This window comes from Talpa europaea (genome assembly GCF_964194135.1).
Source record: "Talpa europaea genome assembly, chromosome: 12".
Taxonomy (NCBI): Eukaryota; Metazoa; Chordata; class Mammalia; order Eulipotyphla; family Talpidae; genus Talpa; species Talpa europaea.
In genome coordinates this window covers 58750137-58770768 of record NC_140079.1, presented here as the reverse complement: position 1 = coordinate 58770768, position 20632 = coordinate 58750137, and the positions used below count along the sequence as shown (strand labels likewise).

Here is a 20632-nt window from a genome sequence, read left to right as displayed (position 1 = left end):
CCTGCTTTATGTTGCTTTTTAGTTCCTGAGGCTACCAGCAAATCGTCTATATATTATATGCTCACATTCCTTTGGTGAGACAATTTTCTTTTAAGTTTTCCTATAACTGACTAGAAAAAATTGTAGGGGGAGTCTGGAAACCCTTGAGGAATTCTTTACCATAAATAATGACCTCCTTCCTAGGTAAAAGCAAACAAAAATTTAGACGTGTCCACTAGAGGGAGAGAAAAAAAAAACAGCTGAACACAGAATAAAGAGAAATACTCTGCAGATGACAACAGTGATTTCACAATAGTTGCAGAGTTAGAAACTAAGATCATGTACAAATCTACATAATGGTAGTCCACCTTGCTCAAATTCACCTTCCTTCTTTACAAAAAGTATGGGAGTATTACCAAGTGAATGTCCCTTTTCAATTATCCCTAATTCTTTTATAACCAGTTGTATTCCTTCTTGGCAAAGGATATTATTTACAAATAGCCATGGCTTATTTTTCTTTTTTTGGGGGGGTCTATTTTGAAGCCATTGCCAAATACTTCCTAGTTAGGGATTTTGTATTACTAACTTCTCTGATTCACCTGTCCCTGCCATCTCCAAATGCTCCACTCTCTTTTACAGCCCTTGGCACTTGCAATAATGACATGGTTTTCTCCTGTTTGTTTGCTATCGTCATAAGATGGTCAGAGTAAGGATTATTCCTATTCTTCATAAAAAGTTCTAATTGAGCAGCCAACACAGCAGTCTTAATCTCTTTTTTGTCTTTCTCCAGATTATCCCAAGTGTGAGTGAGTGCTTGAGCAATTAACCAGTCATTGCCAGCTTTCTCTTAATTTGGGCTAAGAGACTCAGCAGAAGAACTGACTCAATGGTGTGAAGACTAGAGCTGCTCCTAGGTCCACGCCAGTAAAAGCTGAGAAAGTTTCAAAAGCTACTGAGGAAAATCAATTGAAGACTCAAGGTCCTTTCCATATGCTGTTGCAACTTCTTCCAGCTGAACAATATCAGAAAGGCTTCTCATCTTGCCCTTAATAAACCCTCTTGGTGGGTTTCCACCACACTCAGTTCTTCCATAGTTGCAGGGGAGTCCTCTTCTCTCAGCCACGGTGAGCCCTTTTAGGTGATGATCACCTCCAGGTCCACGACAGGCTTGATCCAGCAAACAAGTGAAATCTTTGGTTGCAGCAGCCAGTGCATATCCCCATGAATGGGGCAGTAAACTAAAAAAACAAAAAAGTCTTGCAGAGCATTTCTGTAAAATGTTGTGGGCCTTCCTAGGGCGCTGGGGAGGGATAATGGGGGAGAGCCTATAGATGAAAACTCAGTAGTTGTGCCGAGGTGTCTAGGTAGCTTACTCAGTGGCATCAGGTTTGCCAGGGATCTAAATAGGAAGGGTTGGTTTCCCGGGCAATGAGATAGGAAAAAGGCAGGAATGTATGGAACTTTGGTTTCTTTTCCCATATTAATCAACCTAACTCCTTTTTTATCTTTTTCTAAGTACCTAGCGCAACTACTCTCTATCCTGAGGCCTTCATTTGGAACACAGTCTTTTTAAAAGATTTATTTATTTATTTATTTATTTAGACAAGCACTGGGTACAGTCAGAAGCGTGGGAGGGTGAGAGAATTCACCAGAGCCAGAGCGGGGAGCAGAGCAGGCAGAAGGACCGAGGTACACTGCTGAGGGGAGCAGCGGGCGGCAGGAGAGGTCTGCGTCCATGCCGGACCCTCCTCAGGTCCAGGGAGCAGCCGGGGATCGAACCGGCACTGCAGAGGCTGCGGGCAGCTTCGCAACCCAGCGTTCAACCGCTGCGCCACCGGGGAGGCCCGAGGTCCCTGCCTTCTGGTAGCTGAGTGTCTAAAACATTATGACTGACAGTTGTCTGGCCACTTCCAAAGATTTCCCAGGATAGAGATGTCACCCATCTCTGATGGCAGTACCTTTTAAGTCTTAGCAACCTGCTATTAATTATCAGATATTCTCATAATTTATTATCAGGTTTAGAAGATTGCTGATATTGAGATGTTCACACATTTTTGTCCTTGAAGAAACTCTTAGCTATGTCACTTAGCACCTCCTTGGTTAGTGGAAATAAACTAGAAATATGGTTCTATATTTTTAGAATGTCTCCTAAATCCTCCATCTTCCAAACCTATTTAACACTCTAATGTCATTTTAACAATCCTTTCACTCTCATACATGCAGTAACTAATGTTTCTGGAAAATGTTTCATTTGTTTAAGAAAACATAATGCTTACTCCACAGGATTATTATATTTATAGGTAAATTATTTTCACATGTGGATATTTTATCTGCCTAAAGGACCATGAAGAGATCAAGCCCTGACAGCTTCTACAACACCTGGCAATAAGAACCAGGCCTAGTGGTGGGGAAAGAGTAATTCACCAAGATAGATTCAGCTCAGTATGGAAAAAATCTTCTTAACAATTACAACTATCCAGCCATGAATGTTTTATGCACCAGTGAGTTCTCAATGTTGGGAAATATTTGAGACCACAGGGCTGCCCATCATGTGCTAGATGAGGAATTCCTACAAGAGCAGGATATTTAATTCACTGGTTGCTTTGAAGAGTTGAGGACTGGTCCTTTGACTCTGAAAGGAAGGAAAGAAGAGATTACTTATTGATATCCACTGAGACTGAGATCATAAGGGCTGGATTTCTGTCCGGATTCCAGGTCCTACTTCTTCATCCTTCGGTCTAGAGGAAATGTCAGTTTTCCTGGATTCTCAGACAATTGAGAAACAAGAACACTCAAACAATTGGCTTCCCTGATTGCTTACCCTCATATACCAAGCAGAGGTGGGGGAAAGGAGACATTTTTCACCTGTTATGAAGATTTGGTACAATGCAATCAGACAACTAGAGTGGATAAATGTCAGAACACTTCCTGGGGAATAAAACACCTTTGGCTTCCACTTGTGACTCTGTGGATATGACTGTTCCCTGCACAGTCTTTTCCTGCAGACACAACTCTCCTCTTTTCTCAACACTGTGGCCTGTGCAGAGAAATACGACTAACAATATTCAAGTACAGATGATGCAGGTTTTCAGCCTATAGCCAAACCCTACTCGAAATCTTCTCTAGGGAGAGAATATATGGCATGTGATAGGGAAAGGGACATTCTGGAGATTTCATTTTGGGCATTTTCCTAAGGTAGCTTTTACAGCAGCTGTGATGGTGGCCTTTGGCAGGTCATCTGGAGGGCACATGCCATGTTCAGAGTACAAGGAATAGAGTCATTTCACGGACCCGTTGAAACTTCCAGAACAACTAATCTAAACTTTCATCCTTCCATCCTTTTGTTGTTGTTGTTGGCAATTTTTATACTTTATACTTCATTAGTTTTCATAATAGAATGAAATTGAAGAGGAATAAATTTTTAATATGCATATGCTAATGCAGCCCTGTATTCATGGAAGGTTTTTTAATTTCCAAGAGTGCCAGAGGCGTTTCCAGAGATGATGTATTACTTAAACTGAACCATAAACTTTACAATTCAACAGCACAGGAACCCAAACCCTGGTTCTAAGAGAAGGGTGCCTTTCTCAGGGAAATCACAAAGCTCATGGGACTAGCCAAATAGAATTTGGGCAGTGGCAGGAAGAACTCTTTCTTTTGGTATAAAACTGCCCAGTTTGTACTCTTTATAAACATGAAAACTATTGAAAAAACAGAGTGCTTATTAACTGAACTACTTGTAACAGTAATTAATTTGATTCCTTTAGGAAAAAGTTCCTTTTTACCTATCTTTCAAAATGTAACTTCTCAAAATTAACCAGAGTTCATGAATATTTGTGCTATGAGCTTGAGAAGCTTCTTGTATATTCAGAAAGGACATTTCAATAGCTCATAGAGAACCAGTAAGGGAAAAAAGGAGACAAAAGTCAGCCTTGCAAAATATACTCAGCCCTCCCACACTCAACAGGCTACCTTAGGCACAAACCTTTCAGACTGTTCAATGAAAATAATAACCCCAAACCTCTTGGGTTACACGGTTCAAGGGGTATGGCATTGCTGAGATCTTCATATTCCACCCAAACATAAAATGTTTGTTCACTGAGCTTTAACAGAAAAGATTGTCCCCCAGTTCTCTGAAAAGGTACATGCCAAGGTACAGCAACACTGCTTGTGTGCACACCTGTAGAATAAGCAACTCCCTACAAAAAGCTTTTAGTTGTGAAGTGTGCTCTACCAGCTGGCCTTCCAGGTTTCTTGAGCTAGAGACACACCAGCACAGAAAGAGACCACCACTGTTGCAGATACACTTTTGTCCCTAGAATGCCAGTGCAGGACAGATTGAGTTTTTCCTGCCACTGCTGCATGGTAAACTCCAAAACAGAGGGGAGTAAACCACAGACTGCAAGACAAATACAGCTGATGGAGGTTTTCTGTATGCTTCATAAGCCACAAAGTTTTCACATATTTAAATGCTTGCAAATGAATTTTTAAAAATTCTGATACCTGAAAATTAAAATTTGGATTTAAATGTCCACTCATAAAGTCCCAATGGAACACAGCCAAACTCACTGCTTATATTTTGTCCAATACTGCTTTCATATACTACAATAGTGGGCTTAAGTATTGTGATAGAGATTGTATGGCCCATAAAACCTAAAGTATTTAATATCTGGCTCTTTACAGCAAGTCTGCTGATGCTTGACTATAGGAGATGACCTCACAGGAGGCACTCAGAACTTTGTTAATGGATAGTCACACAGTGACTGTACAACCTTATTGACCCCTTTTGAGCAACAGTCCATCTCCACTATTGACCGCCAGCTGAGGATACCAACCATGGGAGTGAACCGAGTCATTACTTGATTGGTATTCCCATGAAGTTCACTCACAAATGAAGTTTCTGAGACAAAACATTATTTCAGGGATATAAAACAAAAGGTGAACCTTTACATTTTGAATATATAAGTAATTACCTGTGTTTGCCTTCTTTCTCTTGAAAATCCTGAAGACTATTTTTTTTTTTTTTCTTCCAAAAGGCTCCTAAACCTTTGGTCTCAGACTAGCAACGACAGTAGGACAAAAGCAGTTAAGGCAGGTAAATTCATATAATCACCTTCAGAAATAAAGCAAATGTTTTACATTATATTTGATGTAAAGAAGGTAAATCCATCTTTGGAAACTTTAACTTAGAATTCATGACTTAGAATTTGCGAGAATTTCTATCCAACCCAAGCTCTCTTTCAGAATTAGGGTACAAGGTGTTCACTTTTAAAACTGTGCAAGGAAGTATGACTCACAGTGAAGTGAAAACAAATTAAAACCATATACAAATAGATTTCTTGATTTTCTTTGAGTTGTAATTATCTCAGGTAAAAAGAAGAAACAAATAATTACAGGCACTCAAATAACTGACTATGGATTTTGTACAGATAAGCTTATTTGAAACAGAGATTGTTATAGGACAGGGAGAGGGGCAGCCCAAACCCCGCAAACCTGCCTATTCTAAATGGGTTCTGCCATCCGCCGCATCAATACAAAACATAGGAGACTTTAATGGGAAGGAACTTTAATAAAACTAGGAAACAATACAGGTAAGGCAAAGAGTCTAGTTTCTAAATGAAGCACCCAAAGTTACCTGTCCCCTCGTGGGTAAAAGTCCATCCAAACGGGATTGGCCCAGAGCAAGGCCCCAAAGCCTGCCACAAGTCTAAAGCATCTTCCAGTGGGGACCCACAGAAAAGGGCCAGAAACAACCAGACAAGCCCAGAAGGAAAAGAGCAAAATCAACATCAAGATAAAAGCTGCCATTGTCACCTCCCCACGGTCTCACCCACATCTGTGTCACCCAGTCCACGACCAAAAGACAAGCGCAGTTTCTTCACGTGTCTCCTGGCTCCATCCTGCTTCCTTCCTCAGTCTCTTCTGCCGTTTCTCCTCTTCCTGCTCAGCTCCACCCTCCCTTGGGTGGGGCAGGGAACCACCCCCTTTCCTGGGGACCACCCCGTTACAAGATGAGAGTGTTATTCTCTGCAAGCAAAATTTAGAGATTAATGTGGAGTAGGGAGTTTTGCTATCTTTTGCAATACTATACAATAGCCCTGTGAAAACGCTGAGAATGTAACTTAAATCTCCCCTAAGCGCTATGTTTACATTTTTAAAAAAAATGGCAGCTGGGACAGGTCACTGATTTATTCCTGGTAGCTTCCCCTACTCCCAATCTTTAATTTTATATCGCTATAGGTTATATGTTTTTCCTATGTATATCTACAATTTATCTATGATAAATTTAAAATTTACCACCCATTATGATACTTATACACTGTTTACTTATTGTATGGCTAGCTTCTTGAGGGTAGGTATATTTATTTTATATTCCTAGGAGGTAATACATAGCAATTTGCAAAACGCAGGCACTCACCAAATATTTCTGGAATGATCACTGTTTTCTCTTTAGTCCAAGAATTCAGGAGAGCTAACATATTAACTACAAGTAACAAGAAGTTACCAAGGATCTGTTAACCAACTGCTCTGGGAAGAACTATAGATGCTACTATTGTAGTAAGGTCAATCACAACACAGTAGGCCAGGGTCTAAACTACTACTTCCTAAGGTCTCATTTCTACATAAATAGACCTTTCCTGACTCTTAATCCTAGTTACATTTGCATAATTACATTAGGTACAATGACCAATTACCTTTACATTTAGAACAAAGGCTAGTTAGCCTCTAGGTCTAAAGAAGTGGTGGTCCCAAAACAGCACATGGTATTGAGGTTCCCAAGTGAAATTCAGCTGGTTAAGGATTCCATACACACCAAAAAAATTGATATGCTGAGTTGTCACAATTTATTATAAGGAAATAATCTCAAAAATCAACCAAGAATCTTCTGATATATTTGAATAAGAGAGAGGTAAACTCCATTCTAAGCTGAATTAGGCTTTTTAGGTTGGATCATGCTACTACCCTAGTCCAAACCACCATTAATTCTTGACTAATTGCCTTCCTAAGTGCATTCTTGCCCCCACTTACCCATTCACCATAAATGAGATCATGCCATTCCCTTTCAACTGTTTTCATAACAACATTTAAATTCTCAACCATGTGCTAGAGAGCTTCACCCTACTGGATCCTCTAGCTCACCAAATGCTGCCTATACTCTTCCTTACCTACTAATGGTCCAGCCACACACTCATCTTTCTGAAGTTGTGGCTTAATTCCATGAATTTTCTGATGTCTAGTAGCTCAATCTTCTTTAAAAGAGTTCTTTAATCTCTATTGTTTCTTCTGCATGAGTTGTGTGCCTGAGTACAAAGGCAAACTTTGTCTAAGAAACCCCTACAAATCCACTGAAATAAAGATTAGATTGAAACATGAAAACCCACATTTTTCTTGAGTTGTTAAATTTCCATGGTGTTAAAAAACAAATTATCTTTAAATGTATTGTTATTTTTCCCAAGGAATAGTGATAGTAGTTTGATGTTGACATTCTGCAAAGACTAACTCAAATTTAAAAAGTGGTTTCTTGCTATACTGAAGAAAAAAGTGAAAAAGATAGGAGACAAATTTAAATAAAGCACTGCCTTCTTAAAATAATAATTTATTACAAAATTGAGTCCCTTTGATAAGCAAAGGTGCCTTATTACACCCTTTCAAATATATGGAAATTAACATGACCCCATAATATTGACAACTTGAAATAAAACAAAGTCAGATCAAATTAAAAACTGTAATAATCTGCTTCTATTTAAAATGCAGTCAAAGAGGCATTACTGTGCTTCCCATTCTAATGATTCTCTTGTATTTCTCTGCTGGAATGAAGTTCTTTAAGTGAAGAATCTATATTTCAATATTCTTCCTACATCTTTGCAAAAAGTTATTTATTAATTTTGGAAACAAAGGCCAACTAACATTGCTCTGGTTGATGACAGGTGTAAATTTTGAATGACAGCAACCTTTCCTTAAGGAATTAAGCCCAAAAGTTTATCAGGTTCTTAACTCCAGAGGTTAGGAAGACATAATAGTTTTGAACCTGTGAAAACTGAAAAACCTGAGTTTGAGGCAAATTCATTTGTCAGTAAAAACTGACCTGAACTGACAGAAGACTAATTTTAGTCTTTATTAATCCCATATAATTTAAATGTTCATACATTGTGTTGCAGAAATATTAATGTACTTGATTATGGAGTACTGCTCCAGACTCTACTGGAGAGTTACTTAGTAAGTACTCTATTACTTTTCTAAATACAAAAAGGTCTAAGTAACCAAACTGCATTTGGCCCAAGTGTTTCAGATAATGAAATGTGGACTTGTAGTAGGTCTCAATAATTTTGAGTGGACACAAACTATTTTGATCACCCTTATCATTCATATTCTTATTTGCACCATGCTCCTCCAAGTGTCTATTGTTATAAAATATGAAATAAAATTGTTTATATCTAAAAAAGTGTTCAGTACAATAGCTCAAACAGAAAGCTTCACATTACTTTTGCTTGCTTGACCTGCTACTTTAACTAACTTATCTTTCACCAATTCAAAACAACTAAACAATTTATAAAATTAACTAGACAGCCTAAGAGATTACATACATGGCTTGGAAATTTAGGTAATGGTGTTTCCTAAGTCAGGAAGGAACTAGAGTTCCTTTAAGTCAGGGACTGGCAAACTGTGATGTGTAAGTCAAATCTAACCGTCTGTCTACTTCATACCTACACACACTTATTCACTTACTGTCTGTGGCTGCTTCTCTGCTACAATGGCAGAGTTGAGTAGTTGAGGCAAAGACAGAATGATCTGCAAAGCCTAAAATATTAACTACCTGGTCCTTCACAGAAAAAGTTTGCCGACCCCTGCTAAAAAATCACTGTTCATACCAGAATGATAGTAATATCCATGAATATCTGATAGCAGTAATTTTAAAAAATGAACTGGTTTGTCTACATTTAGGGCTTAGAGCATGTATATATGATATTTCAAAAGCAAAGAGAAAGGTAGCTGTAACAAACCAATATTTCCTTTCTGTTTGAATGTTGTCTCAACAGTCCAAAATTTCTGGTCCTTGGCCAGATTCAGAGGGACTGAGGAATCTGGTACTTACTGATGATCCAGTCAGAGAATGAAGAACAGAATTCACAAGGTAAAGCTATTGATCGTACCTCCTATAAACATTAAATTCACTGAAAGTAAGTCATATACTCTATATTTTATGTTGATATATGTAATTCCAAAGGTGTTGGGAAACATGAACCTTACAAATTATTCATTAGTACATTACTCTACAGTTCATTTGGGCTATTTCTTGGTAAGATGATCTTTCGCCACATTCGACAAAAACTTTCCCAGCTCAACTGTGGCTCAATAAACTTTTATTATTTTTTATTATTTATTTTTATTCAAAAGAATGCTTCCCTATCACAAAAATTAGGTAACCACACCACCAACAGCAGCAAAGTCCATAGAGTTACATTGATGGTGGAGAGTTCACTAGGTTTTTCCAATGTCCCAAAGATCATAAAGGAGGAAAAAAGAAAAGAAAAATTGCTCAAAACAAATCCAAAACCCATGATGACTTTGGGGAGAGACATCACATGACAGTTCCTGTCTTCTCTCATTGTCAGCTGCAGATGTATTTCAGCAGGATCAAGTATAATTAAACTTGAGTAAACCCTTCATACCAACTCCAGCACCTAATTAGGGAGAAAAAAGATCACAGACCTTTAGTATATCGTAAATGGAGAACCAAATCAAGAAAACTTTTCCCAACTGCTTTTAGACAAAGTATTTTGAAAGAATTAGACATTAATTCTTTTTTTTTTTTTCCAACTCACTAGTTGCCATGAACTCTACAATTAACCAGGGAGTCTTCAAGGTAACTACATAAAATATATGGATAAACGAATTAGCTGAAACATAGCATGGGTATAACATTTTGGGATATATGTTGGAACATCATTCTGTATTCTTGAAGAATCATTAAGGATTGCCTTTTAAGGCTCTAACCTATTTCTTCCAGTGATAAAGTTTTTATTGATCAAGGCATAAATATGGGCTCATGCCTTTTCCTACTGCTTCCTAATCACCAGGTATCAAAATATTTTGCTAGTTATTAAAGCAGTATCTTGTTATAAGAAATTTGTGATATTGCTAAAACTAAAAAGAAGAAGCATTGATCAGTTATAAAAAGAGAAAAAGATGGTTAAGAAAGGACATAAAATGAGAAGACAATTATGAGACACTGTCGAAAAGAATAATGTTAAGTGGAAACTACAATTCCAGGTGGCAAAGATTTAAAGGCACAACTTCTCCCCTTCTAAGTCTTGACTTAAATCTGTTTTCAATAATGTTTTTACCTTTATAATTGGCAAGCAAACTACTTAACATAAGAGGTCAATGTTGAACAAAGTCTTAGATTTGTTACTAAGATTCTCCAAGTACTAAGTACTTTGAGCAACAAACTTGTTGAATAAGGTCCAACTTTTTCAATGTAGGCCTTGCCATGAGAGTAAGATAAAGAGAGACTAAAGAAAGTCAAGATCTATCATTTTGCTTCAGGCTTCCTGAATATACAATGATCACTTCAAAAGTCTGGCTTTCATTTAGGTTGTCCATGGCACTTGGCACTCAAGTGAGCTTTACCAAATAGAGAAACTAGCTACAGAAAAAGGAGTATACATGTAAATTAGTTTGATCACCTAACAGCACAATTCTTCAGCTTGGAATTTGCTCATTTCATCTCTGCAGGACAGTGTGTCAGGTTTGGATTTGGATTTGCTTTCTTGGCTGCTGGGTAATTTTCTGCTCAGGATAGGTGGCATGAAGCCAGGGCAAAATTAGTGTCAAGTGGCAGGGGAAACAGATTCATATTAAAAGAATCAACTTCCTGACATTTCCATTAGAGCAGAGAATATGTGGAAAAAATCGGTACCCACAAAATAAGTGCTAATCAAACCCATGTACTTAAAGCCTCCTCTAAAATGGTGTTTTGTTTAAAAAGTTCACTGCTTAGCTTAGGATTTATTTATTTAACATATGATGCCCAAGTGGTAAATATCCAGTGGCATAATTAATTAGATAATTAGCTATTTTTCACTTCCTTGAGATATTAAGAAAATTATGTGGAAAATTATGGATTTGTGACCAATAATTTGTACCAAGGGACATTTTAAGTTTTCAGATTACGTGAATTGCTTGACCATAGGATAGTCAATTTTCAGAGTCCAGAGTGCTAACCACCAAATCATGGAACCCACTTTTCTTTATAGTCAATTTTCAAATGAATGGTAAAATACTTTTTCTTCCCTTGACAATTGAGAAAAACCTACTTGGTTAGAGAAAAGAAGGAAGAAAAACACGAGGAAGAGAAAAATAAAGTATTTTTTTATCTGGCGACCAACTAAGCATCTCCTGCTATATGTTGGGCCTTGTCGACCAAATGCTCTGTGGGGTGGTCGTCCTGAATAATAGAAGCTAAAGAGTGCTTGGACCACAGTGAATGCTTAATAGTTTTCATCTATTTTTCGTTCTGACCAACCTATCAATTCATTCAACATTCACATAACCTATAATAAGTACTATCATCTTCTCCATAGTTGCAAGCTACCTATTCTATTCCCCTTCAATCAAAGTCATTTCTAAGCATATTGAGACCCATGATTTGGAATGATCTCTAAGGCTTACTACAACTCTATAATTCTATTTTATATTTATGGTCTGTAACCGTCTGAAAATGGATCTGAGTTTAAAATGGAGATGTATAAAATAACTTACCTTAATTGTACCCTGACTGTTAGCAGCAATCAGCACATTGGACTCCTAGAAAAGAACAAGAACTTTTAAAGTATAGAGAAGGATTTCCTGGAGGGCAGTCCAAAAGAATAGTTTCCTTGTCTCCTTTCTTCACTTCACCCTAGGTCGCCAAAAGAATCTAAAGTAGAGAACCATCTTTAATGTGCTTAACTATGAGTTTTAAAAATAAAATTTCATAGTTTGAAGATTAAGTTTTAATAAAAAAATAAAATTGGAAGCAGAGTAGGAAACTTTCAATTGTAAAGAAAAATTGATTGCCACTAGAAGGAAAAACCAAAAGAAATTGACCGAAATAAAACACATAAGACTAACTTAAAAGAAACAAATTACATAAGCCATTCCACAGAAAACTATCCCTTCATTCATTTTCTCCCATAAAATACCAGTATTTGATGTAAACACTGTCTATATCTTTGGCATAAATCTCTATGGATAGCTGTTTGGTATTAGGAAAACAAAAAATGCAAATATTCATCAGGGAAAAGGAAGACTATCTTTCTTTTTAATTGTTCTATCACTCAGCATATGCATTTTTAATGACCTTGGTGATTACTTGAAATAGAATGTATGTGGTAAAGTATTTTTTTTTTTTTTTATAATCTAGGCCTTAGGAAAAAGTCATTTCTCTGGAAAGTAAGAAGAGTGGAAAAAGGAATGGCAAGACTGAATTTACCAGAAAGAACCTCATTAAGTAGGAAGAACATGCCTCTTGTTGGAAACAGAGTATAATAGACTTTGGAGTTTGGAAGTATATAGAAGTCATTTTGCTTTTCAAAGTAGGCAGCCACAAAGGAGGTAAACAGACTCAAAACTGCCCAGAAGTCACATGGCTAAAGGAATGAACAAATCCAAATAACAGCTATGAGACACTGAGACAGATGAAGTCTCAATGAAGAATAGAGGTCTGCCTGAATATCCCACAGGTTTTCATGACAAAGTGATTAAAGAAAAAGAAAAAAAAAGGTGGATTTGTATACTCAGCCAATCTGAGTTAAATTTTAGTTTCTTTTTTATACAAGTAATCTGCTCCAAAAACTTACTTCTTTCTATTTTAAAATTCTCCCTATGATTACTCATAAAGTTACTTTTGAAAAATGCTCTTTTTGTTGCCACTCTTAAAATTTATTTAAGAGAAAATAAATTTCTTCCACTATTCCAAAAATTTTTATAGGATTAATATACTCCGTAGATGTAGTCACAGTTATATCCATAAGAAATAAAAACATGTTATTTTTTTTTCTGGGTATGGGCATAGTAATTGCTGATGATGGGGTTCAGGGCACACAATGCCAAAATATGGCACTTTAGCACATTTAGTATTTTAAGCTAAAGAAAAGTTTGAGAAAGTAGCAGAAGCAGGAGGGTCACTGACCTCTTATACTCTCACCCATTTTCCCTGAAATATGTCATAAAACCCTCATGTGAGAAGTGCCTTGAGTAAAGGAGCATCTTTATGTCCAAAGACAAAGAGATGTCAGGAAGAATCCAAACAGGCTTTAAGTTTCTCCCAATTTACAACAATCCCCAACCTATCACATTTCTACAGAACTCCCCTGCTCTTTATAACTTAGCATAAAATACCCAGGATCTGCTTCTTTGGGTTTTCATTTCCTATAAGGCTGCCATCTCACATAAAACCTACATTAAATAAACCTGTTTGCTTTTTTCCTGTTAATCTGTCTCTGTCTGTTTAATTTTCAGACCTAACCAGGGACCCAAAGAGGGCTAAGAAAAACTTTTCCTTTCCTACAATGATATTTTCCTGAGGTTTCCCCTTAAATTAGCACATGCATTCTTGAAAACAGTAAAATGGTTAACATTCACCATTAGAATTAATTTCCAATATTCACTTTGGGGAATTATGAGTTACTTCTGGGAAGTGTGCACAGACATAGTACTTAAATATGGGAGGCCCCAAATTAAGCATTTATCTACTTTTTCAGTGCTCTGAATTCAGATAGTGGTTGGAGTGATTTTTTGGAGTCCTTAAGGAATATATAACAACTCACTCAGAGCTGATCATGGGCAAAATACCTATGCTTACTCAGAAAACAACAACAACAACAAAAAAAACGCACTGTATTTACATGTAACATAAATTTCTTTCTAGCAAGAACTTATATTGTATGATATCACAACTGTTACCAGAGGGCCCAGAAATGATACTTTCATGAACACCATTCAGAAATGAAGCTACATATACCAATCAATTTAGTTTCTGTTTGGGGGAAGTTTCTAGTCTTCAAGAAAACTACTGCTATAGCACCTAGATAAGTTTCCCATTCCTCTATCTCTTTTTGCAACATTGTTTGTCATTTTTCACAAAGGAAGACAACATAGCAACATGGTGGAAAGATTCACTTGGGTGCAGGGGGATCCTGCCACTTACAGGGATTATAAATTATATAATTCAAATTTCTAATTCTTGGTGAAAGAAAAGCTTTGAAAAGCATATTATCACACACCATGAAAGATTAGACTCAATATAAATAACAATCTTAGTTAGATCACCACAAAAGAAGGGTGTAAAGTCTGTACAATTACTATACCCAAGAAAGAAGGAATTTGATAACCATTCAAAATGAACAGTGAATTTATGAAATCTCAGGACTATTGGACACTAATAGGTGATGACATATTGATAGTATCAGAGTCAATGCCTTCACCTATGCAGAAAGACATATACAGCAGGTCCCTGAATAATGTTGCTTAGTTTAAAGTTGCTTTGCTATATTGATGAGGAAATAAAAAACTGAACCCAAGCTGGGGCCACTGTCTGTGTGTTGTCTGCACATTCTCCCCATGTCTGCAGGGATTTTCTTGGGATATTCTAGTTTTCTCCCACATTCCAAAGATGCACATGCTAGGTTCACTGGTATATCTAAAATGTCCCAGCTGAGTGAATGTGGGTGTGAGTACACACTGCGGTGAAAGGGCTTCTGTTCAGGTGTGGGTCCTACGTTGTACCCTGAGTTGCCCAAATGGGGTCTGGCTACCCAAGACCCTTAATTGTTGGAGTAAGTGGATTGGAAAATACTAGATTGCTCAATACTAGAAGTGGTATGGGTTTTATTGAGAAATTTAGTAATGTCTTGTGACCAGAAATATGCTGTAAGAGTTTAATTTTTATATCAATTAACTTATGGTAAAAATGGCTTCACTGCATTGTTTTGCTTAAACCTGGAGTTTACAAACCTGTTGATATTAAGTGAGAACTCACTGTATCTCATTTACAAATAGGTCAACACATGAAATGACTGCCCAGTTGAAATCTCTTTTGAAACTAACATAGGTGACATGGTATCCAAAGAACCCTTAGAAACAAACTATTCAAATAAATAAACAGTGAAATGAAACAATTACAAGTCCCAATATGGCCCACTTCTCAAAGACCATACACTTTTAAAAACCAGGTATTTTATTTCAGCACAGAAGTATGTAAAAAATGGTAAGAATAAAGGCAAATACTGTAGGTTTCAAATGATTTCTTGTTTGCATCCTGAATGACTGGTAATTCTTAGCTGTAGCTGTAGACTGCCAGAGCCCTAATGTAAATAAGTTCTGGTTCCAAGGGATGTTTTTATTTACCAAATAAAATAAAAATGCCAGTCAGTAATTCTCATAATTTTCCCCCTTTTACTTGCAAATTGGAAGTTTTGCTACAAAACTTTCCTCAATGTTAAGCTAAAAATACACCAACTTTTTCTTTTTAATATGAAGAGACTAAGAAAAGACAATGGAAAAATTACCAAGTTTTTCATTAAAATAGAAGATATACAACAAACTAGTTTATAAAGTCTGTGATATTACACTAGCTTTATACTAAAACAAAACATCCACTGGAACAGTTTTCTCTTTGTTAGCTTGTTTAGAAAAGTAACATTATAGCTACCACATTAAAATCCTTATCAAGTTGAGAATTATTCACTTAGTTTACAATGGGAGAATTTATTCCTAGAAATAGATATAATTGATTTTAACATGAATTAATTTTACTATAGATATAAATCTGTAAAAACCAAACATTTCCATTTCTGGCCATGATAGTAAATGGAATATCTGCTCTCCTACCATATACTAGAAGAAATGAACAAATATATAACACTGGACGATAGGCTTTGTACAACTGGGATCCCTATGACAACAGAAAAGTGAGTCTTATCATTGCCCTGGCTATCTGCTTATAAGTAATTTCTGGACCACATAGCAAGGAAGGGGAATCCAAATCGAGCATAGGAGAATCTAATAAAGTAGGCGACAGCAGACTCACTAAGTTGAGGAGTCAAAGATGCAAGTTCTATGTATCTACAGGGTAGCTGGAATTTTAGGGGCAAGTACCACAAAGGAGAAAACTACACAGAAGTAAAGTTCCAGGAATCTATACAAGGACCAATGATTTTATGTTAGAATAAAAAACCAGTAACAATGAACAGGGGAAATACAAATACTGAGAATATACAACATCAAATGCCAGAGTCCACACAGGGTGAGATGTTCAGATTTTTGACAAGTCAGAGAGAAAATAACCTCACTGGAATATCCAAGGGCATTCAGCAAGAGCTCCCAGAATGACCTGCCTTGTTAGAAGACTAAACTAACCTCAAAGTAAATGTTTCTCTAGACCAGGGACCATCTAACAAAGCCTATGGATCAAATTCAGTCCACTGCCTGTATTCTGTATTTCAGTTCTGCTGGAGTATGGCCACTATCATTGTCTGTGGCTGCTCTTGTATCACAGAAGCAGAGCTAACAACTATAACAGAAACTGTAAGACTTAAAAAGGCAAAGATGTATTTAAGAAAAAGTCTGCTAACTACTTCTTCAGACTTTTCCTAATAAAGTTTAAAAACAAGTCAAAAGAATCAAGTTTATCTCTTAAACTTAACTTCCTGTCAAAACAAACTTTAATATTCTTTTAAGAACTCACCAAAATCTAGACATCCAACAATGAAGCACTGACAATGTACAATATTCAAGAGGCAAAAAGCATAGCCAATAACTAGGGGTGAAGGGGTGAAAGTGGTGGAGAATCAATGAACAGAAAAAGATCCAGAAATGATAAAGACAATGGAAGTAGTAAATTTAAAGCATGTATAATTACATTCAAGTATTTAAAGAAAACAATGAGCTTAATGAGAAAAGAAATGAAAGAGAATTACAAAAACTCATGAAATTCCTCCACCTGAAAAGTACAGTATCTAAAATGAAGAATTCATAGGTGGGCATGACAACAGATGAGAAAATAGAGAATAAAATACCATGAAATTGACAAAACAGAAGAGAAGAATCCAAACTGAAGAAGAGGGAGAAAAAGCTGGGAAGAAAAAAAATTAGCATTTTAGTGACCAATAGGACAATATACACTCAAATAAATGTGTAACTAGAATGCCAAAAAAAAAAAAAAAGGGGGGGGGAGAAAGTTTATGAAGGTATATGGTCAAAATTTTTCTAAATTTGAAAACCATGAGCCCAGAAATCTAAGAAGCTCAACATTCAAGCAAAATAAAGCAAAATATTACATATAAAGGCACATCGTAAGTGGCTAAAAATGAGTAAAAAAGATAAATCTTGAAAACTGCCGGAGGTAAAAAGACCCATTACATACAGAGAAACAAGACTACCAATTTGTATTCAGTAGCAATGCAAGTCAAGACAATATTTTTAAGATGATGAAAGAAAATTGCCAAACTAGAAATAATATTCAAAAACATATTTTCAGACAAACTAAAGCTGAGATAGCAGTAGATCTATGCTGTAGGAAATTGAAGTTTTTATGCCATATGAAAACTCAGATCTCAACAAAAGAATGAAGAGTGCTGGAAATGAGCAAATATGTGGATAAATATAAAAGTTACTTGCTTTCTTGTTTTTTAATGGTTTTTAAAGATTTATGTATATAAGAACTGGGGTACAGGCCATAGGTGTGGCGGGTGAGAGTATTCACCAGAGACAGTGGGGAGCAGAACAAGCAGATCTACTGAAATACACTGCTGAAGGGAGAAGTGGGCGAGACAGGAGAGGTCTGCTGTGGCATGTGGGTTGTTCCCTGGCGAGCCAGGGAATGAACTCATGCTGTAATGGCTGCCAATAGCTTGACAGTGCTGTCTTTAACCCCAGGGAGGGTTAAAGTGCTACCAGGGAGGTCCTATTTTTTAATTTTTAAAAAAGTTTTTATTTATTTATGCACACAAGAACTAGGGTATAGGCCAGAGGTGGGGAGGGGTGAGAGGATTCATCAGAGACAGAATGAGGAGCAAAACAGGCAGATCTACTGAAATACACTGCTGAGGGGAATAGTAGGAGAGACAGGAGAGGTCTGCTTTGCTGTGTAGGTTAGCTCTCTGGTCAGGGATCCAGCTCATGCCACAGTGGCTGGCAAGAGCTTGACAGTGCTGAGACTTTAACCCCTGCACTACCACCAGGGAGGCCCTGTCTTTTAATTTGCTTAACAGATAACTGTCTATTCAAAGCAAAAAAAGAATAATTGTCCATTCAAAGCAAAAAAAAAAAACAAAAAAAAAAACAAAACAAAACAAAACCAAAAAACCAAAAAAACCCACAATATATTGTGATTATTATAATATAAACAGAAGTAATATATATGACAGCAAAAACACACAGAATGAAAATACAGAAGTACACTGTTGAAAGGTTCTTCACAAAATATAAAGTAGTATAATCTGAAGACAGACTGTGATGTTAAACATTTTAGAAACCTTATTGAAACCACTAGAAAAGTAAAAGAAATAGTATAGCTACTATGCTAGTAAAGGAGACATAAATGAATTACCAGAATACTCAATAATAAAAGAAAGAAAATGAGCAACATGAGAATCTAGAAGAACAAATAGAAAATAGCAAGATAATGGAAAAATACCTGACCAAAATGATTAAAAAATGTAAAGGTCTAAATATTACAGTTAGGCAAATGTTATAAGATTAAAAATATGAGATAGAGATATAAAAGACCGATGAAATAACAAGGCAACTGTCCTTATGCTGTCCATAAGATGCACATATTAAATTAAATATACAAATAAAGGCTTCCCTGGTGGCGCAAGGGGTTAAGCACTGCACTATGAAGCAATCTGCAGCCTCTGCAGCATGAGTTTGATCTCTGGCCGGCCAGAGAGAAAACCACATGGCGAAGCAGACCTCTCTAGTCTTGCCTGCTGCTCCCCTCAGCAGTGTGTTTCAGTCAGTCTGCCTGTTCTGCTCCCCACTCTGTCTCTGGTGAATCCTCTCACCACCCCCTCATCTCTGGCCTGAAGAAAGAAAAGAGGGAAAGGAAAGGGGAGGGGAAAGGGGGGGAGGGGAAAGAGGAGGGGAAAGGGGAGGGGAGGGGAGGGGAGGGGAAAGGGGAGGGGAGGGGGGAGGGGAGGGGAGGGGAGGAGAGGGGAGGGGGGAGGGGAGGGGAGGAGAGGAGGGGAGGGGAGAGGAGAGGAGAGGAAAGGGGAGGGGAGGGGAGGGAAGGAAAGGAAGAAAGAAAGAAAGATATAAGTAAAAGGAGAGGAAAAGATATACCATGCAACATGCAAGCATTGATCATAACAACCGGGAATGGCTTCACTAATAGCAGAAAAAACAGATTTCAGGACAAGAATATGAATAGGATTAAAGGGGGACAAATGCAATTAAATAAGGGTCAATCCCTGGTGGCACAGGTGGTTGAGTGCAGCGCTGTGAAGCTGTCCGCAGCCTCTGCAGTACTGGTTCAATGCCGGCTGGCTGGCGAGGGTCCCACATGGCACATCAGACCTCTCCGTCACGCCAGCAGTTCCCCTCAGCAGTGTGTTTCAGTCAGTCTGCCTGTTCTGTTCCCTGCTCTGTCTCTGGTGAATCCTTTCACCCTCCCGTGCATCTGGCCTGTACCCTGGTTCTTGTATAAATAAATAAATGAATCTTTTTTTAAAAAAAGGTAGCTACACATTTTTCTCACGCGCACACGGATCATTCTCCAGGATGGATCACATACTGGGACACAAGACAAACATCAACAGATACACCAAGATTGAAATCATACCAACCAAATTTTCTGACCATGAAGGCATCAAACTAGAAATAAACTATAAAAAGAAGGCAAGGAACTCTCCTACCTCTTGGAGATTGAAAACCACACTACTGGAAGACCACTAGACTAATGAAGAGATCAAAGAAGAAATTAAAAAATTCTTTGAATTGAATGACAATGAGGACAATTTCCTAAATGTATGGGATGCAGCAAAAGCAGTAATAAGAGGAAAATATATAGCAATAGAGGCTCACATCAAGAAACAAGAAAGAACTCAAAGAAACAACCTAATGCCGAAGCTCAAAGATCTAGAAAAAGAACAATAAAAAAACCCCCAAAACCAGTAGAACAAAAGAAATAATAAAAACCAAAGCAGAAATAAATGAAATTGAAACTAAAAAAACAATCCTAAAGATCAATGAAAGCAAGAGCTGGTCTTCGAAACAAAATCAATAAAATAGACAAACCCCTAGCCAGGCTCACAAAGGAAAAAAGGGTGAAAGCACAAATAAACAGGATCATAAATGAAAGAGGAGAAATCACAACAGACACAGCAGAAATCAAAAGAATAATCAGTAACTACTATGAACAGTTATATGGAAACAAGTTCAACAAACTAGAGGAGATGGACAAATTCCTACAACTTTACAATCACCCAAAGCTAGATAAAGAAGAAGTAGAACACCTAAACAGACCAATTACAAGCAGCAAAATTGAAATGGTAATCAAACCTCCCCAAAAACAAAAGCCCAGGACCTGATGGATTTACAAATGAATTCTACCAAACATTCAGAGACTAATTACTGCCTATCCTTCACAAACTCTTCCAAAAAATTGAGA

At 37.1% G+C, this 20632-nt stretch overlaps 1 protein-coding gene across 1 annotated transcript in view; it reads right to left on the bottom strand.

Annotated features, from left to right (window-relative positions):
- Positions 1 to 928: 928 nt before the first annotated feature.
- COP1 (COP1 E3 ubiquitin ligase) overlaps positions 929 to 20632 on the bottom strand; it is a gene marked incomplete at both ends in the record, with an annotated part of 171437 nt that continues 151733 nt past the window's right edge. Inside the window, 3 exons of the mRNA XM_084250064.1 lie at positions 929 to 1217; positions 2553 to 2611; positions 11743 to 11787. Coding sequence (XP_084106190.1) covers positions 929 to 1217; positions 2553 to 2611; positions 11743 to 11787 — 393 coding nt within the window. The remainder of the gene's footprint in view (positions 1218 to 2552; positions 2612 to 11742; positions 11788 to 20632) is intronic.